The sequence below is a fragment of the Pipistrellus kuhlii genome, unplaced genomic scaffold (assembly GCF_014108245.1).
Source record: "Pipistrellus kuhlii isolate mPipKuh1 unplaced genomic scaffold, mPipKuh1.p scaffold_m20_p_8, whole genome shotgun sequence".
Classification (NCBI taxonomy): Eukaryota; Metazoa; Chordata; class Mammalia; order Chiroptera; family Vespertilionidae; genus Pipistrellus; species Pipistrellus kuhlii.
In genome coordinates, this window is record NW_023425584.1 from 59,595,461 (window position 1) to 59,622,495 (window position 27,035).

General features: G+C 39.2%; 2 protein-coding genes across 6 annotated transcripts in view; both read right to left on the reverse strand.

The window, feature by feature from the left end:
• The window catches only part of GUCY1B1 (guanylate cyclase 1 soluble subunit beta 1), a 40,161-nt gene extending 36,993 nt beyond the window's left edge, over window positions 1–3,168 (reverse strand). The window contains exons 1-2 of one of the 2 annotated variants that reach the window (XM_036424206.2): window positions 3,017–3,168; window positions 2,343–2,416 (exon numbers count right to left, since the gene is read on the reverse strand). In XM_036424206.2, coding sequence (XP_036280099.1) covers window positions 2,343–2,416; window positions 3,017–3,019 — 77 coding nt within the window. In that variant the 5' untranslated portion in view covers window positions 3,020–3,168. Of the gene's footprint in view, window positions 1–2,338; window positions 2,417–3,016 lie in introns of those variants that run through there. The other variant, XM_045576482.1, reaches the window with a different exon arrangement.
• Window positions 3,169–18,058: 14,890 nt separating this feature from the next.
• The window catches only part of GUCY1A1 (guanylate cyclase 1 soluble subunit alpha 1), a 45,177-nt gene continuing 36,200 nt past the window's right edge, over window positions 18,059–27,035 (reverse strand). For all 4 annotated transcript variants that reach the window (XM_036424209.2, XM_045576428.1, XM_036424208.2 and 1 more), the window contains 3 exons: window positions 25,342–25,485; window positions 21,074–21,228; window positions 18,059–18,452 (listed from right to left, as the gene is read on the reverse strand). In XM_036424209.2, the coding sequence (XP_036280102.1) occupies window positions 18,251–18,452; window positions 21,074–21,228; window positions 25,342–25,485 (501 nt within the window). In that variant the 3' untranslated portion in view covers window positions 18,059–18,250. The remainder of the gene's footprint in view (window positions 18,453–21,073; window positions 21,229–25,341; window positions 25,486–27,035) is intronic.

The window sequence follows — 27,035 nt, forward strand, 5'->3', positions numbered from 1 at the left end:
TGAATCCGGTCAAGGGCATGTACCTTGGTTGCGGGCATATCCCCAGTAGGGGGTGTGCAAGAGGCAGCTGATCGATGACTCTCTCTCATTGATGTTTCTAACTCTCTATCTCTCTCCCTTCCTCTCTGTACAAAATCAATAAAATATATTTAAAAAATAAAAAAATAAAAATAAATAAATAAAAAAGGATGTTTAATTTAAAATTATAGTTTTTCAAAGTAGAATGTACCAATATTCTTAGTGATTTGGCAGAATTAAGTTTTCACATTAGTGTACGTACTTGTATATATTTAGATATTTTGATCTTCTCTGGGAAAACATAGCCAATACAAGCAAATAACTTGATTATTTAATTTTTAAAAAATTTGATACATTTCTCTATGATGTATAATTTTCCATCTCTGTATTTAACAGTAATCTAAATTGATAATGGGTAGGATACATTCTAAATTTGGTTAAAATGCATAACTACTGTTTAACCATATAACCATATTTTATTGTGCTCTCAAAATTCTCATAGCATATCCACCAGAAAAATTGGGAATTTGTAACTTACACATGAGAAAACAACATGTTTTCATAAATTTACAAAGAAAGCAGCTTAAGAATACTCCTAAACTTGTTACATTGCTTAAAATCTTGCTCTAGATATCTCCCATATACATGTCCACTAAGTAAAATAAGAATTCTGAAGTCATTAATAAGATTCACAGAAAATTCAAATCTCAAAGTTTAGTATCAAGATTCTTATTTGATTTTACTGCATAATTGCCAAACCTCCACTTCTGTTTTTAATATGTAGGTGTGCTCTCTGGGTAACATAAACATGGCTTATGGATGGTGAAACGATGCTCATTGATACAGACCCAAGGGAAGGAAAAGTTGCATTTTGGTATTTCATATTTCACCCTGGTCATTTCCATGGAAACATATTTATAAAAAATCCCTATCGTGTAACTGTATAATAAGCCCAATTCCTAATAAGTATAATGTATTGGTGTGTGAGGGGGTAGAGAAACAGCATGAAAGCATCACCTACTTGATACACTAAAATCAGGAAGAAGTATCTAATACCTTGTTTCCCTGAAAATAAGACAGTATCTTCTAGTAATTTTTTCTCCCAAAGTTGCCTAGGTCTTATTTTCGGAGGATGTCTTATTTTTGGGAAAACACGGGTAGCAATGTGTTCTCCTTTGCCCACCCACCCAGGTAACCACGCCCTCCGCCTCGTTTAACGTGACAGATTAGATGGCTGTTCCACTATGAAAATCCACAAATAACGGTTTTGCTATAGCTAGTTGGTTTTGGTCATCCATGCGATAGGTTAAATGCATATTCCACTAGGACAAAGGGAAAGGCCCCTGTTAAAAGGAAATGCTCAGTACGGCCACAGAGACACCCATCCCATCCTTTCAACAGATTTAAACTCACAGGTGTCTGGTATTTCCGTCACATCAGGAGTCCTGGGCTCACAGTGCTAGCCTGAAACCAGGGTGCCCTCCTGCAACTGACAGCCTCCACCAGAGTGGAAGCAGAAAGGGTGTGTGTGGTGATGGGGGAGAGGGGTAGTTTGGGGAAAATGAAAGGGCAAACATTCCAATTCCACTTTACCGGTTTTGCTCAGTGGATAGAACATCAAGGGTCCCGGGTTCGATTCCAGTCAGGGGCATGTACCCTGGTTGCGGGCACATCCCCAATAGGGGGTGTGCAGGAGGCAGCTGATTGCTGTTTCTCTCTCATTGATGTTTCTAGCTCTCTATTCCTCTCCTTTCCTCTCTGTAAAAAAAATCAATAAGATATATTAAAAAAAACCACTAATAAATGCACGTGAGAGTCACTGTGGCTCACGAGCTAGCCTCCAGTTTTAGCATGGTGAAACTCACTCTGTTTATGTCTGCGAGGTGTGGGGACACGTTCAAGGAGCGGGATCTCCCCTTGGTTTCTCTGGGAACTGGAACGCGGCGGCGGCCCCCGTGGTCCCCGGGGCCCTTCCCCGCGCGGGAGCCGCAGGCCCCGCGGAGCCTGGGAGCGCCCGGCGCGGGCAGCCGTTCCCACGCCCGGGCGGGCCCGGAGGCCGCGCTGACCCGGAGGCTCCTTCCCCACGTTCCCGGCTCTGGCCCTCCCCGCCCTCCCCGTTCTCCCACCTCCCCGCCCTCCCCCTCCTCCCCCGGGGTCCGGCCGGGGCGTGGGAGCGCAGCTGCGGCGGGAGCGGCGGGCGGAGGCAGCGCTGCGCTGCGCGTCCGCGACCGGAGCGGAGCAGGGAGCGGAGGATGAATCCAGGAGCGGGGGCAGCTCCGGGGTGGGGATGGGGGCCCTGAGGACCCTCCGGACCCTCCACTTACTTGATGTCCTCCCACACCTCGGGGCCGTAGTTGCGGATCACCAGCAGCTCCAGCGCGTGGTTCACAAAGCCGTACTGCGGGGAGAGGGAGCCTGGGCGTCAGAAGGCTGGACAGGGGGCGAGGCTGCAGGACCGCCCTGGGCTGCTCTAACTTTGGGTCCAACCTAGGCGGGGTACTCTCCTTTTAAAAACGGGGGGATCTCTGGGTCGCCCCCCACGCCACCAATAGAGGGCAGATCCTCCCCATCACCGCCCTCCCCACCCCCGTGCCACCTTCCTCCCCCCCGCTCACCTGTCACGGCCAGGAGGCGGGCTGGGCAGCGGGGGAGCCCGGCAGAAGGGGCGAACCCGCACCTCCCGCACCGCGGCTCCCGGCCTCCCGCACCCGCAGGGCCCGCCGGAGCCGGGAGAGCCCCGCATCTCGGTGGCACGTCCATCCCGTTCCCGAGCTCGGTGCGGTGCGGCACCGGGGACCCCATGCCCCCCGCCGCGCCCCCTCCCTTCCGGCGTCCCCATCCCCTCCGCTCCGGACGCGGGCACACGGCGGGGGTGCTCCGGTGCGCTCCCGGGGCCCAGCGCCAAGCTCCGGTGGCGCGGGCGGGTTCGCTGGGGCTCCCGGGCCCGGTCCGGCTGAGGTTTGCGGGTTCGGCCTGACCCCCGGCTGGGGGGACTCACCATGGTGCCTGCGCCCGGGGTGCGGGAGGAGGCCCCCGCGGAGAGGCGCGGCCGGTGGGACCCGGGCTACGGAGGCGACGGCGCAACAGGACCCCGGCGGCAGCGCAGAACTGGAAGGAGCGCAGTGGTCTCGGTCCGCCTTGATTGGCACCCCTTCCCAGCCAATGGCGAGTCGAGCCGCAGGAGGCCGGCCGCGGCTTCCTCGTTTCCAACCAATCGCCGGCAGAGGAGGGAATTCAGATGCTGTCACTACTGCTGTGCTCAGGGTCCTTCCCGCCCCCGCCCTAGTGACTAGGCTTTCATTCGAGTCCATAACGATGACGTTGGAGAAGCTCCAGTTTTGTGCCTTGCAAGAATTTTTGGGGACAGGAAGAATGCAAGGATTGTAGTCCCCCCAAATATATTCATATCCAAACATCTACCCTCAGAAGTAGCAAAAACTGAGTAGAGGTGTATGTGAGGTGTGTGTGTATGTGTGTGTGTGTGTGTTTATCTTGCAAAGCACAAGCCTTAAAAGGAATAAGCCCTCGTGGTCAGCATCCTTCTTATTTAATGTTATCTTGCAGATAAATATTTCCTTTGTGGTTTGGTCCTGCAACAGTTTATAGTAAGCTAATAATACTGAGCTTCACACATTTTGCTTTCAGTCAATGAGATTAGTTGAGTGGGTCAGCTAAAACTTTCAGCAATGTAGTTTGGTGAGTGTGGTGTCAAAACAAGCTTTGCCCATTACTAAACTTCCCTACAGATCTAGTCATGCTCTGTTCCTGCTCCTGGAGGGATGCCTGATCCCATATCATAGCCAAAAACCATGAATCTGAAGTTTTTGACTGTCCAGAATTTGGTCCCTGTTGGTGTTTCTCGAAGCTAACTGATGAACTGTAAAAGGCCCAGTACAAAATGAGTAGACTTAATTCATCTAACCCCAGTCTATAATCTACGAGGCATTTGGGTTAGTTAATGCTCTGAGCCCCACCACAGGGATAGGAAGGAACTGTCTACGATTAAAGCTCTGTGCTTGGGGTGCATGGACACAATTGATAGGGTTAGGTGAAAAGTGAGGAAGGGAAGGTAAGCATTGCTTCCAATCACAATGGTCAAGTGGCCCTGAGAAGCCAAGATGATATTTGGTGATATGGATAGTTTGCTGTGAGAACAATTTCAACATGGTGAGAGGAAATATCAAAACTGTAAAACTACTAGCATCCATACCTACGAACCTATCTTGAGGCATAATTGGTACAGAAGTAATTACATAGGAAACAAATAAAACAATGACAAATAATAAAAGTACTAATGTCTATCAATGGTGAAATTACAAAATAAATTAGAATTTTTCATACCATGGAAGACTTTACATTGTACAAATATTAAAATATTAAACTATTATGAATGTTATCTGTTAATTTTAATGATTAAAATAGTCCATTGCTCTATGCAGCCATGAAAAAACTAGATACAAAATGATACAGATAGTTAAATAAATGAATGGCATCTGTATGTAATCACCTTCAATATTTTTTGTTTATTGATTTAAGAAAGAGAGAGAGAGAGAGAGAGAGAGAGAGAGAGAGAGAGAGAGAGAGAGAGAAACATTGACATGAGAAACATCAATTGGTTGCCTCTCATATCTACAACCTGGGTATATGTCCTGTCAATGAATTAAGCCCCTTACTTTTTGGTGTATGAGAGACACTTCACCCCACTGAGTCACACCAGCCAGGGCAACCCTCAGTTTTTTAATGGTTGTACAGAATAAGGTGTCATTTGGATAACAAGAACACATATACATACACATTGCCATAAAGATGAATAAGAAAATTTTTATCTCTATTGTCTGTAATTAAAACCATTGGCTGATCTAGATGGTTTGACTCAGTGGATAGTCCATCAGCCTGTCGACTGAAGGGTCCCGGGTTTGATTCTGGTCAAGGATGCATGTCCTGGTTGTAGACTCGATCCCCAGTAGGGGTGTGCAGGAGGCAGCTGATCAATGAATCTCTCACTTTACTGATGTTTCTATCTCTCTTTTTCTCTCCATTCTTCTATCTGAATTCAATAAAAATATTTTAAAAAAAAAAAAAACAGTGGCTGAAGAGACCAAGGTTTTTACTTTTTGTATTATGACCTTCTGTATCTTTTGATTGCTTTCTATTCACATGCAATACTTTTTTAACTTGTTAAAAAGACCTTTTCTCATTTCTTGACCTGTCTTCCTTTGACCAGCAGCACAGTGAGCTGTGGTGTCCCGGACTTTAGACTCTTGATAGGTGAAAACAGGGAAGAAAATTGCTCTCTAGTGATGAAAATGAAGAAAGTTCATCTTGAGAAAGATGAGAGCAAAAATGAAGAATGAGCACCCTGCCGACTTTGTTTCTATTTCTGAGGTTCTAACTTCCACCGTCACTGTTCTTTTTGACCAGTAACTCTTTGAGCGTATTGCCCTTTGTCCAACACCTATTTGCATTTGTAAAAATGGTATACTGTGTGTGTGTTTTCTCACTGTCCTACATTCACTCAGAATCTCAAGGAAGGTCTGTTCACTAAAACTTTGCCAATTTTTGTTTGGCCCACAAGATACTACAAAGGATTTGCCAATCAGGGAGAGAGGGAGGCCACCAGCCATGAAAGAGCCCAAAACAGGTCACTGTGCTTCTGTAAGTGCCCTATCCATGGTCCTTACTGCTGGCAATGGAGCATAGAAATCAGGTCATAAGTAGGTTATGCTGTATTCTCAGAAACAATAAATTGCCCTTTTTCTCTCTATGGCCCAAGCTGAAGAGATTCAGAGAGGAAAAGGAGAAGCTTGGGGAATGGCTTAGCCAGCCATAGTGTCAACCCTAATTATTTGAAAATCAGTCCAATGCATAAAAATTAAATAAATCAAAAGGCATATATGGCTTTGAGAAATGTTCGCTGAAATGACTCACATTTTCAACTAATAAAGATAAATTAGTAGCTGGCCAGTGTAGTTCAGGGGTTGAGCATTGACCCACGAACTAGGAGGTCATGGTTCTTTCTGGTCAGGTACATGCCCTGGTTGCAGGCTCAATCCCCAGGAGGGGGGGGGGGGGCATGCAGGATGCAGGTCATCAATAATTCTCTCTTATCATTGATGTTTCTATTCCTCTCTCCCTCAACTTTCTTCTCTCTGAAATCAATAAAAAACATTAAAGTAAATTAGTTGGGCAGTTTAAGAATTAAATACATATTTAATAAGATCTAATTTAGAATGCATTTTGATGGACCTTTAACTATGATTTCCAGTGTTTCCATGTGATACTTCTCCCACATGACAAAGAACATCAAACTGAAATACAGAAACAAAAAGACCTAAACTGGTTTAACCAGATTCAATGAGCCTTTAATGATGCTTCACTTGAGAATCAATACCCTATTGAAAAGATTAGAGGGTAAAACAACATTTACTCCATTGGAATAATTCTAATGCTATTTAGTGTGTTTTTTTAATGACTTACTTCTAAATAACATTTGTAATTTACCAAGTACTTCCACACACTTTGTCCCCTTTTCATTGTCTCATTGGTTATGACGGAGATAGTGTTTTGCTCATCTTGGATGTGAGGACTGAGCTTCAGAGGAGTGAGGGATTCCTCATACATTACTAAGGGCCATCCTTTGACTTATTGACCCTATTGCAGATCTTTGACCCCAAACCCATAACTCCTTCCTTAAATATAATTATTTCTCTTTATGTGTCTGACAGTTGGTGTTTAATGCCAAATAGATTAGACAGAAATCAAAAGAATAGTCATATACAACTTGATAACTATGTAAATTGGGGGTAATGGGACACATGATTTCCCAAAATTCCAATTTTCTTGTTTGTAAAACAAAGACATTATAAATTCATAGTAATTTTTATACCTCCTGTAAAATGAGGACATTACAAATAGTAACTTTTATAGCTTCTGTAGGATTTGGTAAGAATTAAATGAGTTAACATATATGTAGGTATTTTATATAGAGTACAATTTATTGCACATTGGTTTTACTACATTTATTATATGATTCTTTGTCTGAATTATGTAAATTTGTAATATTCTTCATATGAGAAAATAGCGTGAGGGAGATAAGACAATGCGTTTCATAAGACATATGGTCTTTGGTCCAACAGTGGACAAGTTACTAAGCCTATCTAAACCTCTGAAAATGAGGCAATCATGAAGATGAAATATGATGATATGTGTCAATGATGTATTACAGTGCTTGACATATAGTAAATGCTCACCAAATGTGAACTTGATAATCCATTTAAGAAATGTGTCTATCATAATGTAAACAGACCATTTCATAGGTGCTGAGTTTGGGTTAAGATAATGCTTAACTCCCATACTGGCAATGCAGAGAACATAAACTATGGTTTCCAATTCCTTCCTTTATTATCAGTCAAGACCCACAAATTGGAGCCAAAGTCAGCAGAATGAAGCATCCCTTGATCTGTTCCATTCTATTATCCTAAGTCAGTGGTAGGCAAAGCCAACAGAACCAAATATCAACAGTACAATTGAAATTTATTTTGAGAGCAAAATTTTTTAAACTTAAACTTCTTCTAACGCCATTTCTTCAAAATAGACTTGCCCAGGCCATGGTATTTTGTGGAAGAGTCATATTCAAGGGGCCAAAGAGCCGAATATGACTCCCAAGCCTCAGTTTGCCGACCACTGTCCTAAGTGAATGAACATCAAACCACCCTGGGTTGTGTATTTCTGTTCTACCTCCAAAAGTAATGCACATCCATTTGACTGAACTGCTTTTATCTTTTCTTCTTTATACTCTGTTGCTTTCATTTTCATCTCTGGCAAGAAACCAATAAGAAACACCACAAATAATTAACCATAATTCCCAAGTCTACTCAGACCTCCTTTTTAGGTTTGGTGTGGAAATTTGTGGTTTTTCTAACCAAGAGTTTTCCCACATTAAAAAATAATTTTAAAAAAAAAGCTACAATAGAGTGAATTGCATTAGGAAATCCTGAGCTGTGATGTGGATCTTCTCTAATATGTAACATTAAGTATGCTTTGGCAGATAGAATAAGTCTTCTCCCCAATCCAAGATGTCCATGTCCTATTCCCCAGAACCTGTGAATATGTTACAGTACTTGGCAAAAGGGACTTTGCACATGTGATTAAGCAAAAGATATCTGTATGGGGTGAGTTATTGTGGGTTTTCTGATGATCACAAAGAAGATTATAAGAGAGAGGCAGGAGTGTCAAAGTCAGAGCAGGTATAATATTAGAATCAAAGGTGGGAGTGGCATAAGGAAGGCATCATGAGCCAAAGAATGCAGAAGGCCTGTAGATGCTGGAAAGAGTAAGAAAAAGGATTTTTCCCTAGAGCCTCCAGAAGGAATGCAACTCTGTTGACCTTAATTTTAGGACTTCTGATTCTAGAAGTGTAAGGTAATAAATTTGTGTTCTGGTAATTTGTTATGGCAACAATAGGATATAATACCGTGGGCTGAGTATCTTTTCTGAATCAAATTCTGAGATCTCTCAGAATCCTTGATAGAGACCACATGTATGTGTCCTCCAAAATTCATGTGTTGAAGCTCTATCAAATCTTTAATGTGGTATTTTTAGAAGGAACTAGAGCCATTGGGAGGTAATTAGGTTTAGATGTGATAGAGGTAGGGTCCCTATGACGGGATTCATGTCCTTATAAGAAGACAAAGAGTCTGTATGTGAGGACACAGCCAGAAGTTGCCGATCTATCAGCCAAGAAGGCTGGCCAAGTTCTCTTTGCCCTCATAGGAAATCAAAGGTCTTAAGCATCTATCTTTGTATGGGGGTCGGGGAGGGATCGTGGGGAGAGAGAAGGAAATCAAAGTGTGCGCCTCTTTTGTATGATGAAACAAAGTATTTTGGCAGCTCAGACAGAAGCCATGTATTGTCTTCCATTACAGGAGACTTGAAACCCAAGATCAAGGTGTCAGGTAGGTTAACTTCTGAGGGCCGAGAGAAGAATCTGTCCCATGTCTCTCACCTAGCTTCTGGTTGTTTCTTGGCAATAATTCATATTGTCTGACTTATAGGAGCATCCCCTCAATCTCCACCTTCATCTTCACATTGCATTCTCCCCCCTGTGTGTTTCTGTGTCCAAAATGTCCTTTTTAAAAAACAAGGACACCAGGTATATTAGATTAGGGGTTTATCTACTTTAGTATTCCCTTATCTTAAATAATGACAAGTGCTATAATCCTATTTCCAAATGAGATCACATTCTGAGGTACTGGGAACTAGGACTTTAACATATGAGTTTTGAGGTGACACAATTTTACCCATAGCAATGTTTTATCTATAGTTTCCATGGAAATTTGCCTGCATCAGGGAAATCTCTGGAAAAGAGCCAAATCCCCTTATTGTAGCAAGAACTACTGAAAAACAAATTCTAAGACTGTCATCTCTAAAAGGATCTAAGGTTGGCATGAAAGACTACCAGAAGGACTAAACCTTAACACTGCCCAGCTGTTGCAATTCTTCCTTAACAAGCATTATGCATTTGGCATGCTCATCTCCCAAGTGGACTAGCTAATGTTCTAATAATTCACCTGGTTTCTGCTCAGAGGGCATGCAGTTTACCTTGACATATATCTCTGTAACTCTTCTCTGAAGAGGATCAGAATCTTCCTCTAACCCAGGACTATTCTTTGTATGAGTTATGACAATGAGGTAGACTTAATACTGGCAGCTTGAGTGGGAAGAACGTCTTTTAACCCAAAGAAATATTAGCAACAACCAAGCCACTGTTCAGGAAGTGACTTTGAACTCATTTCTGATAGTTGGCATGCTGCTCCTTCCCTAATTCTTCCTCACTGACATATAACAAAATGGTGGAGCATTATTACCCTATTGAACACACAATTTAGTCACTGTGTTTGCTGTTGATTCACATGGACTCTCCCCTCTAATCCTCTACACCAGCCACAAGACTTCTATACCTTCTCTTTCTGGAAACCATATTTCCACAGGCATCCTATCGTCATGGCCAAAACGGTCAATAACTGTGAATAACTATGAAGGGTCTGAGATTTTACTCTACACGCAAGTTAACAAGTAAAACCGTCACAGTTCTATGGGTGCTGGCAGAAGACGCAAGCTTCCTGGGTTAGAGACAAAAGACTTTATCACTCACAACTATAGAAGCCACCTCTTACATTGATTTCCTTGCCCCAGTTTTCGGGGGGCAATGTGAGGAAAGCCAAGTGATACCAGCACACACAGTAGGTTGCTTTAGAGGAGAGAAGCCCTACATTTAAGAACACAATGGGTAGTAAGCATGCCTGCCCTTTGATCTTCAGGAGAACATTATTCTTTAAGATTATTTCCTCTACAAACATCCTTTAAAATATGGAGAACAAAGGCAGTCCATACTCCTGTTTCTCTACAGAAATGCAAGTGATAGAATATATTCTCCAAACAGACAGTGATGGAGACAAATTGACCCCGAAGCTTGTGCTTCCAACAATTACATTTGGATACACTGAGTACAGTTTTATTACATTTAGGGTATTTTTTTTTTCTATTTTGATTTTATGTTATTTGAAAAACCGGAATGAGTTTTGTTAGAAATTGAAGCTTTACATGCCTAAAAAAAATTACTTTAGTTATATTAGTACCTTATTTAAAAATAGTTTTTTGGAAAGAGATTTTGTTTATACATTGGGCCGTGCACAGCAAAAGCCTGAAGTGATGGTGGTTGTTGGTCCTGGGCTTCCATACTGTTATGTTGGAGGGTTCCTCTCTTTGCAGCAGCAAGACCTATGTCAGAACAAATGTATTTGTATGTCTTGGAAGAACAGTTTTTATTTTATTCACTGGATTATTTTTCTTCTACATAGAACTCACTTTAGCACTTATATTATAATATTTCAGTGACAGCGATATCTGTCACAGAATATCACAGATATCTATCACAGATATCTGTCTCAGCTTCTGAGACACATGATAACTTTTTGATAGACTTTGCCACTCTGCCAGAAGCAGAACTCAAACTACACATGTTATTTAAAGCAACTATGAAAGTTATAATAAAAGGAATGTTGTCAGTATCAAGAAGGTGTTCAATGCAAGGTCCAATAACTATCCTCTTTCACATAGAGAAAAATAAAATAAAACAAATTATCAAAATTAGAAGAAGTAGAAGAGGAAAAGGATACCAATAGCAATACACATCTATCAAAAACTAGAGAAAGATATGTTGAGAGAGATGTTAAATACTTCCTGAAAACAAACAAACTTTACTTGCCTATCAGTGAATACCCATGAATCATTTCTCAAACAAACAAAAAACACCACATATTTCCTTTATTTCTCAATAATCAATAGTGGTCTTGTCTAAATCAAAAGCACAGACTCTTCTCAATTTTTCATTCTCTTCTTATTTTGAACATTATTTACTCTTTCACCCTCTAAATAGTATGTTCTAAGTTTGAGAGTCTATGCTGCCTCCGTGGAATGATCTAGGAGCAAACTAAAGGAAGTCCCCAAACCTCTGAAGTATATGGAAGTCTTGAGTTAGTAGGTCATCTGCACATTTTGGACAGGGTGATGGTCTATATCTTTTATGTTTTACCCAGTTCTCAAAGTGATGTGACTCAATGAAAATGAAACCCACTGGCCAATCGAAGCAATCCCCAAAGTAAAATATAAAGATGATACATTAGGGTAAGAGAAGAAAATACTAAAATTTCTATTTATATTCATGTTCATAAATAAAGTAAGCTTTACTACTATATCATAGTATATAGGCTTGAAAAGCAGCATATTAAGTCCATCTGTCATAAGTATTACTAATATTTACATTATAAATACTTACTTTTGATATTTATAATATATTGTTGGTGTACTAAAATAGTTTTCTCACAGTGTGCAGGAATCCAAAAAGCTAAAGAACACTGCTTCAGATTGGTAAATATCATTTATGTGATAAGATTTTACAGCGTGTCTTTAATTTACAAGGGGCAAGAAGTGAAGAGGCAGTAAATTCTCAAATACTGATATATTTTTATTCACTTCAATTTCACATGATACAAGTTGGGGAAGAAGGCAGCTCCTTCGGAGAGAGCAGTGCCTACAGGCTGAATAGTCCTGAGTCACTGTGAGCATCACTATTTCCCAGAATTCCATGACCATTGTCATTATAATTTTTCAAAAGGCTTCAGTTTGCTCCTCTAGAGTATTTGGGAGTGTCCAACCTCCATAACAGCAAATTTTGTTTCTCTTCATTTTTTTTTTTTTTTTTTTTTTAGTTTTCAGTGAAGCCAATTCATAGTTCTTTGATCAACACAGATGGGTTTGGCAACATTTCAAACTAAATGAACATCTTGGCAGATACTTTAAGTTTTGGGCATTGTGCAAAGTTCTTTTCTGATAAGCAGCTTTCTCCACAAACAGTAAGGCTTACTGGCAATTTAATATTGTGACATTAAACACTAAAATTATTGAAAAGCAGCTCAAACTTATCTAAAATCTTGTACCAGAAATGTCTGATATTAAGTCTTAGATCTGCCATTTCATATTTTGCCCTGGTTTCTATCCCAATATTTAAGTCTAAAATACTAACATTTTCCTGAAACTAAGTATGTTATGATGTGCAAAAACAAAACAAAAAAACCACCGATTTTAGAATATCACTTTTCTCACCTTTTGCTATTTTTTTTAAATTTTAAATCTCTGTATTTATGAAGCTTTTCTTTTGTTCTTTTTTCTTTCTTTTTCTTTCTTTCTTTCTTTTTCTTTTTTTTTTTTTTTTTTTTTGCACTGAATATGGGGAAAGGAGGACATAAAGAAGAACATAATGGAATAATTTTGGATGAAAACGTGTGTAGATTGTGTGAGCTTGTCAAAATAGACATAGGTGTGCAGGTTAAGAGGAAAACTACTTTAAGAGAAATAGTGATGGCAGTAAAATGTAAAATGTTTGAAGTGGCAGAAAGTAAGAATATGAAAGGAGTGCAAATCATCAACATAATAAAAAAAAAAAGGCTTTAAAAGGGACTCACACTGTACAGAGCATCTGAAAGCAAAAACTTGCAGGAAGAAAATTCAGGACAACAAAGACTACAACAGACATGAATACTTCCCAAGCTCCTGGCTTTCACAGCAGGATTCTTCCGCTTCTCACTTCAAGATACCAAGATTCTCAGGATTTGTGAAGAATCCCAACGAAGTGCATACATGACAACACTGTACACCTTGGTTGAAAATTACATTTGTGTGTTCTCCGCTTAATAAAGCAAGCTGTCCCCCCTGTCAGCCTGTGATTAGACAAGGGAGTTGCATTTTCCTATCATCTCTGCAGCACCGAGTTTTTGTTTTGCAGGAGATTAATCTTTATTACAGGAATTGCAGCACCTCTGGTGTCACCTCCTCTAGTGACTGGCTGCCCACCTGCCCCCTCTACCCCCTATCCTTCCCTTCAAATCTGCCTTCATTTCACTTTGCAAGCACAGCCATTTAAGAGTGACACAGCACAAACTCCTTATGTTTTATTGTCCAGTGACGGGTACTGATCTTGCAAGCCACCCCAACAATATGAATCCGAGAGATTCCATTTCACATTAACACTTTTTTCTGCAGGTAAAATCCATACACTTTAAACTACTACAGCAATTCATTCACGCATTCTCTTGGAGATTATTACCTGCTGCTTTAACAGGGATTTGAATGTGGCTTTCAAACCATTAGACAGCCCTAGACTTCCTTCGTGCTTTGTCTGTCAAGGTCCGTTTGGGCACTTTTAGGGTTGAGAAATGTCAGGGGCCCACGTCTATCCTCAGATCTAGGTGAAATAGGCAGTCTCTTTCACTGGCGAGGTCCTCCATAGACACTGTGCCCCGTCCTAGGACAGCTTCTAGCCTAACCACAGGACAGACCTGGCAGGGTCTGCTTTGTGTGACTGGTAATATCACAGAGCAGCATTCGCAGGAAAGGTTAATAAAAAGCTGAAGCAACTCTTCCTTCCTTCCTACCGAAGGATGTGCAGGACTAGTGGCCTTGAAAGTAATAGGAAGTTCTTATGCCAGACACCCAGCTTTATGTTCGTACTTATCCAGGATAGAGCACAAACCATTTTCTTCTGAGACACAGAGGGATGACCATTTGGTCATCTATGCAAGTAAATATCAACCCTCATCCATGCTGTTTCTGACACTGCCTTTCAGAAAGACACTCATGGCCATACCATTTCTTCCTTTAGCATTTGGTGTCTCCTTTGCCTACTAGTTTAAAAAGCGTTACAAAAACCAGTTTGGCTCAGTGACTGAAGGGTCCCAGGTTCGATTCCGGTCAGGGGCATGTACCTTGGTTGAGGCACATTCCCAGTAGGGGGTGTGCAAGAGGCAGCCGACCGATGATTCTCTCTCACCAATGTTTCTAACTCTCTATCCCTCTCTCTTCCTCTCTGTAAAAAAATTAATAAAATATATATTTTTAAAAAAGATTTGAAAAAATGTGTTGGGGAAGGAAGTGGAAGCTAATGGTGTTTTGTTTTGTTTTTTCTGTTTTGCACCTTTTTTTTTTTTCATTTGTAAGATTTATTTTAAACCAAGGGTTTTATGAAAATGAGTAATAATGATGATTAATTACCATCATTATCATTATCAAAATCACACATCTTACCATGAAAGAGAGCCCCCAGTCTTCATGGTCTGTATCTGAGTAGTCTTTCTGTCCTTATTCTCCTCCCCTCCATCTCATCCCAGGCAGCTTTCTGCCTAGGACATACTATGCACCCCGGACACTCCATTTCTTCCTGTGTGCTGGTGTACTTGCTTGGTCAAGTCCATCCCCCTCTGCTGGATGAACTCCTCTAAGGCCAAGACACTTCTCCAAGCACTAAGTGCTCCCACAGAATTCCGAAATTATTTACCTTCTGTTCATTTTTCATTTTTCATTTTCTTGATAGAATGGGTCACGCCTTATCTTTGAATTCCAAGAACAGAATTATTTCTGGCACATGGTAGTTATTCAAGAACTTATGATTAAATAAATGAAAATAAGTAAGTGAACCTATTCATATTTAAAGTAAATATGGAAGATTTTGCCTTTTCTTACAAAATCTGGATAGAAATAAAAAGATGAAGAAAAATGGGAAGACACTTTTTAACTCTATTTATTTTTGCTTCTTGATGCAGACATCTTTAGAAAACAACCACAGAACTCTATGCTTGCTTGAGAAATAGGTATAAAGGCAAGTTTATTTTGTGTACTGGACATTTAATAAAGGGGCAAGAAGCTGTGAGTGAAAACAAAAACAAAAATTAGAACAAATGAAACAGCTTGTGGAATTCTCAGGAAAAACCATCTGATTGAAAAGCAATCTTGGGACCCCACATTATTATTATTATTATTATTATTATTATTATTATTTAAATCTTCACCTGAGGATATTTTCTCATTGATTTCTAGAGAAAATGGAAGAGAGGGGGAGAAACAGAGAGAAACATTGATGTGAGAGAGTCACATCAATAGGCTGCCTCTTGCATCCACCTCAACCAGGGCCAACTCTATCCACTGAGCTAAACCAATGGGGACTAGACTCCATATTATTTTTTTCAGGATAGTTAACCTGGCAACAATATTCAGAGCTTTTGGCTCCCCACCTTGTCATAGGTCCTCTCTGTCCATTCTTTTCTCCATCTCAATTCCACTCCTAAAACAGAGCTCCTATTTTGGTCCCTGTTTCCTTGAGAACATATCTTCCAGATTCTCTGCCCCTGGATCTGACAATGTATCCATAACCTCTATCCCCTAAATTGAATTGAGGGGGAAAGAAAATTCCTTAAAGTTTTTAGCACCCAGTTGTGGATTTTGAATGCATTCTATCATGGAAATCTTGTATGCTCATCTTGTTTAAGGTCCACAAAGTATCCCATAATTAATGAGCCTTTATAGGCTGGCCTGGGGAACCTATCACAGATTATTTCATTTGTATGGGAAAATACATGTTTGCTGGCTTTTTTATTTAGATAAAATGTCAAACTTATGGAAAGGTTGTAGGACTAATATAAGGAATTCTCAGATAGCTTTTACTCTGATTCTGTTTTCCTCTATGGGTTTTGGGGTGAATACACACAGAAAAAAAATTTTTTTTTAAATTCTAATTAGGTTAAAAACTTAAGAAAACAAATTAACAAATTAGGGTCTGCTTAAATATTTTTATAAAGGTGACATTTTATTTTATGCCTTTATATTTAATTTGATTCCTATTATTTTTCCTATAATAAGGGTTCCATTACAAACAGAAAATGTATTTTTATTTATTTTCCTTTTAAGTATTTTTATTAACTTCATATAATTGTAAGATTGCAACTATATTTTCCCAACACCTATAACAATAAGATCAGTATTTAATGAGACACATTCAGTTCTGCAAAATATTGGGGAATCAGTAAATAATAATGATTGTAATATCTATAGTGGTACACATAGAATACTACAGGCCAATTAGTAATTATTTTTTATTCCTGAAGTTACCATGGGGTAGTCTGGGAACTAGTGAAGATAATTAAATAATTTTTAAATTGAATTATTTCTTAGAACCCCAAATAAGAGTTCAGTGTATCTATGGCTCTGCTAATAGTGATTTAAATATTATAAACATCATTTTTCTCTTGCTTTGAAGTTGAGCTTTTTTAAAATCAAAGCCCTATTTATGTTTAGTTCACCAGAGATCTTAGACTAACATCATTAAAAATTAAAGTTCAACTTCCAGAAAAAAGTGTTTAAAACTTTCTATAATGAAATCGCAGCATAATTTTCTTCATCAACACTAACATTCTATTTAAAGAATATCATTGAGATATTTCAACTAGAATAAAACATTCAGATATGTACTTAATGAGACAAAAAAAAAACACACACAAAAAAAACACCCTGATTATTCTTAGGAAATATACACACTAAAGTATTCAACACAAGTATTTAACGATACAATGTCAGAAAAGAACAAGTCTTATTTCCCACTTGTGAACTTAAGTTTTCCTTTTCTTTTTTAAAATATATTTTATTGTTTTTTTACAGAGAGGAAGGGAGAGGAATAGAGAGTCAGAAACATTGATCAGCTGCCTCCTGCACACCCCCTACTAGGGATGTGCCTGCAACCAAGGTACATACCCTTGACCAGAATCAAACCTGGGATCCTTCAGTTTGCAGGCCAATGCTCTATTCACTGAGCCAAACTGGTTAGGGCTTAAATTTTCTTATTGGAACTTTATCTGGCTCAGCTTGGCAATAGAGAATGTCTGCTGAAACAGCCAAATTCCTCTGTGTGTTGTGAGGTGGGGTGGGGTGAATGTATGCATGTTATAAATGTCTTATTTCTGTACTTCATGGTTTGTTCCCTAAATGCTTACTTCACTTGCTTCTGGTTACATTAAATCAGAATGATATTATTGCATTTTAATATAGGCTATACGACTCTTTTATACTGAATATTGTAAAATACAAATGAATTAATAGGAATGAAAATGCTGATATGAATTAAAATAGCCTTTACCATATATGGAGTTTTAAAAAGTCAAACAAAGGGAAACATTTATTGTTAATGACACAATATGTGCTGGAGAATATTTTTACAAAATAATCTTTGATATTTACAGAAGACCTATTTTATATTCATATTGCCTCTAACCCAGAATTGCTTATTTTCTTAAAAATGGGAAAAAAATAAAAGTGCAACAGAGAAAAACCTCAATCTATTTTGTTATATAAGCTAAAAACTAAATGAGAAAATGTAATGAAATTCAGAGTTGAAAGGTTCAAAGAGCTTACGGTATTGAAGACTATTGATTTCTGTTCAAAAGCTTTTATAAGGCAATGCTATCACAAACACACTCTAATCACCATAGCATTCCACCAGGACACAGGATTGCAAGTGACTCCATCACATTGTATAGGTTGCTATAATTACCTGATATATGTACAATGTGTTAAATTTTGAATAATGATTAAGTGATTGTTATAAAACAGAACTGTCCTCCAAAGGTCACTTCTGAGGTTTCTTTTTTTTTTTTTTATAATTTTCACTGAGGAGCTGAAGTATTGAAGTGAATACATTTTTCTCATGTTAAGTGGAAGAGAATAAGTAGATCGTGAGCTCCTGAAATGGTAATACTGCTTTTATCCATCTGTTTCCTAAAGTGCTCTCAGAGATTCCATACATGTTTGAAGGAATCAAACCCCAAAGACTGATAAGCAGGGACATATTTTGCTAATCTACTCCCGATGCTTTGCCTAAAAAATTGGCATTACCATCTTCAACATTTTTCTTTTGGAACCAGGGTTTTGAATTTGTTCCTTGTTGATAAGCTTCCAGAAAATGACAGATTCCAGGAATTTCATTGGGGAAGTTTGGTGGAAGTTCCTCCCTTGATCGAGGGGTAAACACAAAACCTGGACAGTCCTTGAGTAATCTGAAAGAGTAAAATAAAATTATTACTCTCTATGCAAGAAAAGACACATAAGTAAATGAATATTCCTCAAAATATTAATAAACCATGTCCACTGTGATTGACAGAAAGCTCCTAATGATGTTAATAAACATCTTCACAGAAGTACAATGAAAAACAAATTCACAATCACAAGAAAAGTCTACCCAAATAATTCATTTTACTCATATTTGAAAAATTAATTATAAAATATTTTTGAGGAGATATAATCTGAATAGCAGTATAATTCACAGTAATGGGGAGAAAACCCCAAATAATCCAAAGGTTTAACAACAGCAAAAAATGCAACACCCCATAAATATAATGTTACAGCATAAGTCTTTCTGAGTTAAAACATTGTCATTTATTGATTCATTCATTTTGTAAGTACTACTGAGAAGTAATCATGGGCAAGAAGCTATAAAAAAAAGAGTTATATGTAAGCTTTATGCATATGTATATAAGACTGTAAGAAGAGCTTTGATCTCTCAATAGAATTTTTACTAGTCCAAGGTTAATAGAACTAAAATGAGATTTAATTGTACATACTGATACCCAATTTTTAAAAAAATTTGCTACTTCTTCATTATGTTAAACTCATTTTAATGCTGATTCCACTGGTTAAGTTACTGACTCATCTTTCTATTTGCTTCCCTAGCTTTCTATCAAATGCAAACTGAATAAGCATCTCTCTAATCTACTATTTAGGCCATGGATGAAAAATGTTGAAAGTTCTGGAATCTAAATCAACTCCTACAGAACATTAGATTACTCATCACATCTGCCCAACTAGACCATGGCTTTCTACTGATGTTTTAGTCAGTCATGAATTCATAAATGTTTTTTACCTATTATTTATGAGGGATGATATTTGGTGATATATTAAAATAAAGTTACAGAATCTCAAAGTATAAGCTTCAAAGTCAGTTGTTGAATAGCAACAAAGATATCAGTTTTCTATCTTTGGAAAATGGGGATAGTTGTGAAAATTTAAAAAAATCAATTACAAAAAAGACTGATTAAACATCAGTTAGATATCACCTAGTACCTATCATATTGCTAACAATTAATTAGTCTGATAATATCAAGCTTTGGAGAAGAGATGCAAACCTTCATACATTGTTGGTGGCATACAAATTGGTAAAAGCAATTTGGACAGCTAATTGATTTTTAGTAAAGTTGAAACAGTACAGCCTATGATCTGGGAATAGCATGTATAGGTATAATATCTAGAGATATATGTGTAAGAATATTTATCAAGTCACTTTTATAATAATGAAAATCTGATACTGTACACTCTAATTAACCCTGGGGAGAAGATAAGATTCTGGCTTATTCATACTTTAGAATACATATTATATCACCTTAATGCATAGTGACATACTTGATCTGGTTTGTACTGGCTCATGACAGTGAACTTTTAACATTTAAGAATTTTGCAAATTATTAGTCGCCTAAAACCTGCCATGGTAGGAGTATTTACACCATAGAAATTGGTAAATGCTAGACGTCAGGGATTCTCCACTTTACTTCCCAAAGCTAGTTTACCAGTACACCGCTGCATTAGAAATAGTTAGAATAAATGAACTAGATTTATAAGAACTAGATTTACATTTCATCAAGAAAAAAAAAAAAACCTTAAAATATGTTGAGTAAGTTCAAGGCAAGTCAAAAAAGAATATGAATAGGTCCAGTGGAAATTTACTTTTCTCTGACTTTATTTATTTCTAATCTGGAGGAACTTAAATGAAGAGAGTTACACTTCTGGCCATTTCCTTCCCGGTAAACAGAAGCAATATAAGCTATGCTGTATTCAGTGCCTTCCCACCTCTCTCTTTAGGAGCCTGTCTGTCTTCAGGAAGTACACATTCTCAAATGTCCCTACAATCCTTAAGGGATATAAAGTCCAGCATGTCAGAGAGAAAATGGGGGCCAGGAACCTGTAATATTTTGTTTCTTTCATAAAACAGGGATCTGAAACAAATTTGGCAAAATGTTGACATTTGTTAAATATAAATATTGGTTACATGGGTATCATATTTTCTTTGAATTTTTTCTGCATCTTTGGAATATTTAAAAATTAACTCTAAAATGTATATAACTACAAGGTTTTAATAAATAAAATGTATAAAATTGGTAAATTTAAAAAATATTTTTATGTCCATATTAGCTCAACATCTCCTGTGAGAACGGTAATTACAATCATAACCTTTATATCTTTTGAATTTATCAAGTGCTTTGCTCAAGATCTCACATCTGGTAAACTTGTAAAATACGTCTTCTGAATACAAATCCTAGGCTTTTGAAATAAATTTACAGATAAGCACAGAATGTCAATTGAGAAATGACACTCATTTCTCATGAGTAAGAAATGTTCATTAGATCATCTTCAAAACAAGATAAAAATTTGTAAGAAAAATAGATTGGAAAAATAAAACCATTTAAATGAAAGCCCGATAGAAAAAAGATCCAAGAACTGTAGCCACAGGCCCAGGGCAGATGTCCACATGGGGTAGAAGTTTTACTTTACTCCCTCTTGACCAGATACCATTTCCCCCAATGAACTGGTAAAAGAATGGAGTTTAGGTGGTCAGTGCAATCAGTACCTGTATGTGGTTGGGCTGACATTGATTTTCCTTGGTACACTGCAGGACTCAAATTTGTTAGCCAAGGTGACATTGTTTCCAAAAAGACAGTAACGGGGCATCTTAACTCCAACAACTCCAGCAAAAACCGATCCAGAATGCAGTCCAATTCGCATCTGAAAGCAAAAAAAAAGTGCCACAAAGTTCCTGGTCATTGGTTAAATTTTTTCCCACTTGTCCGTGTTTGAATGCCCTGTATAAATTATCATAACAACTGCTCTTACCACACCGCTCCCTCCTTCCTCAAAAACCTCAGCCAATTTCCCTCTACTTTTCACAGCTGATTAAAAGTTATCGGAGAAGAATCAGCTGCACCTCTTAATTCTTCTCTACTTCTGCCCTTAGGCTTAATGCACAAAGCACTCTCATTTCACCTCTCTTCAGTATCTGAGACAGATTTCCACGCAGACCTATTGCTGTCACCACGGTGACAAGACAGTGTCTATGGGATGTTTATGTGAAACCGCGCTATTGAATGAGATAGGCATACCTTCTGGATTACAGTTGTTGTTTCCCAAAACACAGTCAGAGAGGGGCAAAAGTAGCTCGCTCTCACCATATAAAGTGTACATTTTGAGGAAAATAACTTCATGCCAACACTACTCCACTATTCAAATGACTAACTAGAGAAAGTGAATTGCAATATTTAAATAAAAAATAACACAGGAAGCAGGAAGTGGTTGCTGTGGCCCAGATTAGAAGAGGGGCAAGGCAGGAGGGCAGAGAGGGGAAAACATCCATTTGTTGTTCCACTTATTTATATATTCATTGTGTGATTCTTGTATGTGCCCTGATGGGGGACAGAACCCACAACTGAGCTATCAGCCAGGATAAGCCTGGGCTTTGAAGCCAGAGAGACATAACTCCAAATCCAGATGCAGGGGAGACCTGACCACTTTTGTCCACCAGGGAATGGAAGTTTCCTCTTCATAATGTTGTTGTAAATATTAAAGGAGATGATGTTTGTCACAATATGCTCCCCTCCCTCCAATACACAATGAGGTTTCTCTCTCTACTGAAAATGCTCTTCCCTTCTGCCTCTGGGATGTCTCCGAGGCGGCTCCTAAAGCCATCAGATAGTCCTGAGGACTGTAGGTTAGAACAAATAAAACAGTCCGCTGAACATCTCACTTCACAGGTCATTAAAGCTGAACTCTTATTACTCAGGTAATTGTCTTTGAAACTAGCTATAGATAATTCCTCCAGTTGCAAAACTCTAAAATTACATTCCTACAAATAACAAAACTCATGTTACTGATCCCCCTGGCTCAAACTGCTGATTTTATTGTTAATGTTGCTATTTTAAGCATGTACTTTGATGCTATGATTTTCCTCATTGAAACTAAAGAGAGACAGAGAAAAAGAGAGAGTTATCTTTTTTAAAAAGTGCAATTACAGAAATGAAGTCTGAAAAAGTAAGATGCTATGATGATTTTATTATTATTTTTATTTGTTAATCTCGCCCAAGGATATTTTTTCCATTGATTTTTAGAGAGAGTGGAAGGGAAGGGGAGAGAAAGAGAGAGAGAGAGAGAGAGAGAGAGAGAGAGAGAGAGAGAGAGAGAGAGAGAGAGAGAAACATAGATGTGAGAGAGACACATTGATTGATTGCTTCCTGCACACACCCCAACTGGGCCTGCAACCCAGGCATGTGTCCTTGACCAGAATGGAACCCTCAACCCTTCACACCCTTTTAATCCACAATTTACGTCACACTCTCCCCATTAGTATATGACCTCTATCTCCTCCCCTCTGAGCAGGCTTATGATTGCTTTGACCAATAGAATAGAATGGAAGCGTCACTGTGTGTCTCCTAAGGTTAGGTCCTCAAAGGCCATGCTGCCACTAATCAAGTTCCCTGGGACATAAACCACCATGTGGGAAGTGTAACTACTCTGAGTCTAGGCCACATAAGCACATGGACTGACAGTCCTAGCTGAGCTCAATCTTTCAGCCATTGCCAGTGAGCAAGGAACCAGGCGTGTAAGTGAAGCAGCCATGTTGGAATGGATCCTCCAGCTCCAAGTGGTACATCCAGCTCTTCCAACTGTTCCCAACCATTTGAGTGTTCCCAGCTGAGGTACCAGAGACTGTGAGCTGAGGTATGGTATCTCTGCTATGCATCATCTAATTTCCAATGCACAGAATCCATGAGTAATAAAAGGTTTATATTTTTACAGCACTAAATATACAAAATGTGTCATACAATCTTACCCAATAAAAGAGAAATATGCAAATTAACCATCATTCTGCCACATCCATGGCCAATCAGAGTGAGTATGCAAATTAACCCAACAAAGATTGAGGTTAATTTGCATATGCAGGCACAGAGCAGCTGATAGGGGCGGGATGCCTGCTAATGAGGGGACAGGGGGTGGCAGAGGGAGCTACAGGAGCAGTGCTCTGGACAGAAGCAAGGACTTGCCTGCTCCCAGACCAGCTGGGAGTGGGGACATGATGGCTCCCAGGCAGCTGGGAGTGAAGCCAGGGGAAAGAAGGCCTATTCTTGCATGAATATCATACAACAGGCTTCTAGTAACATATAACTGGAAAGAGAGTAGACTTGTAAAACCAATATGGTGACTTACATGTATAGCGTCTACTAATTGTGAAGAGAGCCAAGACTAAAATTCTAAATAGTATAGTTTATTTTTCTTTCTTTCTTCTCCCTATATCTATAGCATACCAGGTAGGATTCTAAGTCTCTTCAAAGGCCCACTTCTGAGTCATCAATTGAGGTTTATTTAATAAAAATTGAGCACCAGATTGACTACAGTGCTACAAATAAACATAACCTGGTCATGTTCTGTCTATTAAACCAATGTCTAGTGTGTTAATTTTATTTTTCCATGTGCAATAAAATATTATTCTGGAGTCTGACTGATCTAGACATTTTAGAATTTTATGTGTCCTGGAAAGCACTGGTGGATTAACAGTCAACATTCATTCTACTGTGATGTCCTTCCCTGCAGTTACTGGAACACTAAACACTACATATTCCAAACTTCCTGGCAGCACCTAGATGCATTCAGGTCCGGTGACTCAGAGCCATGTGCATGAGATATGGAAGCCAGGATTGCCTCTGGGACTGCACTTGGGATGCTTACAAGTGGAGAAGCTTTGGGTTTTCTGTGGCATGCTTAGAGGAGAGCTCAGTCCCCAGGCGCTCATTGTGTGAGGGCCAGGATGCAGGAATTCCACGTTGCTGATCCAGATTAGAGGAGGGGCATGTAGTTGTGTCCTGTAGCCAGAAATAGAGGTAGCAGCTTTCAGAACACAACCAATTCCTGACTGGCTACGGTGGAATAGTTCTGGAGCCAGCTTCCTGGCAGAGGAAAAAGCAGTGGCTCTGAAATGTGGCTTTAGGGCCCATTTTTAAAAAGCTCAACTTAATAAATGGCTTCTTTGGTCCTCTCAATGATTCTGAGATTCATACCATGTAGTAAATGTTTTCTTGCTTCAACAAGTGTGAGTTTGCTCTCTGCAACTAAACCCAGACTGATACACTATTCTTTAAAGAAAAGAAAAGAACCTAATTAATAAAGGAATAATATGCAAAATGACTATCACTCCAACACACAAGATGGCTGCCCCCCATGTTGACACAAGATGGACGCCATAAGATGGCCAGCAGGGGAGGGCAGTTAGGAGGGTCCATGTCTGCAAGGGAGGGAAGTTGGGGGTAACCAGGTCTTTAGGGAAGGGCAGTTAGGGGCAATCAGGTTGGCAGAGGAGCAGTTAGGGTGGTAGGGGAGTGGTTAGGGGTGATCAGGCTGGCAGGCAGAAGCGATTAGGAGCAATCAGGAAGGCAGGCAGATGAGCAGTTGGGAGCCAGGAGTCCTAGATTGTAAGAGGGGTGTCCCAGATTAGAGGGTTCAGGCTGGGCTGAGGGACACACACACTGCCCCTGTCCCCAGTGCACGTATTTTGTGAACTGGGCCTCTCTATATATTATTGATATATATTATTAATTTCAGAGAGGAGGGGAGGAGAGAGAGATGGAAGCATCAATGATAAAGAGAATCATTAATCAGCTGCTTTCTGTATGCCCGCTTCTGCATGCTCCCTGCAATCTGGACATGTGTCCAAAACAGGAATTGAACCATGACCTTCTGTTTCATAGGTGGACACTCAAACACTGAGCCACACAGGCTGGGCACACCTCTCTTTTGATAACTAACTAATAAGCATTTATTCTCATTTCCTGGATAATATATGATCTAGTTTACCTTGATAGGTTCTCCATGGGGAGACATGACTTCATCAGAGAGCTCCATCATCTTGAGGGCCATCAGTGCTATCTGAACAGCATGGGTATCACTTTCTTTGTGTAATCCCCCAGCCACACAATATGCATCACCAATGGTCTCCACCTACACGTAACAGATTTCCACATTACAAATAAAAAGTTCAGGAAGAATTATAGCATATAACTTACAACAGAAATTAAGAATCATATAGCAACAATCTCAGTGTTCTTTGTCTATGATACTGGCTACAAGAAGCTAATAATTAATTTAAACCCACCAAATTGTAATAATCACATTTTTCTTTTTAAATATTTATTGTAACGGATTAGATCATCGCATTTTTCTTATCCAAAGCTTCCAGTGTGGAGAAATGGAGGTGAGAAAAAGAAAAAGAGATGTAAATGTTTACTCAAAATAAATGCTGAAACCCTTATAAAGTGCCCAACTTTCTTCTTGACCTCCTTTTCTGCTAACTCCTGACACTACCTGTTCATTCTCCTTGTTGCTCACTTTGTCTCAATGCCATTTGCCTCTCCTGTTTTCTCTCAAACATACCAAACAGACTCCCACTTGCTATCCTTTTGCCTGGAATGATCTTTCTGCAGATAACCATTTGGTTTGTCCCTCATTTCCTTCAGCCCCTCTGAAACATCTCCTTATGAGAAAGGCCACCCTCTGTGAAACAGCAACCACTTCTTACCCTCTCCCCCTTAATCTGCTTTATTTTCCTTCCAGAATATTACACCACACGAAATACTATATATTTACTCATCTGTTTATTGTCTCCCCACCACCACCAGTAGGATGTAAGTTCTCTGAGTTTGTCTATGTTATTAATTCTTATCAGTGCCCAGTATATTCACCAATGAAAGGACCAGGCAGCAATACCTTCCATAAGCTTTGCCTCAGCGGTGAATATATATGAAGTGTTTAACAGAAAGGCTAATAGGTGTTCAAAAAAGTGTTGCTAATTTTAAGTGGAACCCTCACCCCTACTTGGAGTTAGGTATCCATTTTCTGTGCTATTGTAACACCTGGTCCAGACTTGAGTGAAATGGGGCCTTAGTATGTCATATTAAAATCTGGTATTTGCCAGTAACCCCCCCCACTCCACACACACACACACACACACATATGTCAACTATTCTCACAGGGATTTTGCACACTCATGCTGGAAAATGCTGGATAACCAATAGATATTTGCTAAAACAATAGATAAATAAATACTAACACCAAAAGATGGAATGACAGAAAATTAAACTAAATAAAGTTCTGGCATTATCAGATCCCTGAATAAATAAACTTGACTATTCCTTGGAAGCCATGACACTCATAGGTGGGCCTATGATTATACATTCTGTGTATTTGAAATGTATTTAGTGGTTAAGACCCTCTTTACTTGTTTACAGCTACCTCTAGGTATCTTCATGAGAAATCAGAATGGAGAGAAGGTGGGCATAAGGACAGGAAAGAAGGTGACTGACTAGCTTAGATTGCAGTTGGGTGAGTCAGGGAACTCTGTGGCTACCATCCTGGTAGTAAAGAGGCTAGATTCTAAATACTTGACAAAAATAACCAATTTTGTCAAGTTTCAACAAGTTGAAGAAGAGGGCTACTTCTTCTGACATCAACCTCAGTAGTTTGCCAAGAACAGCAAGCCTTTCTTCTCACAA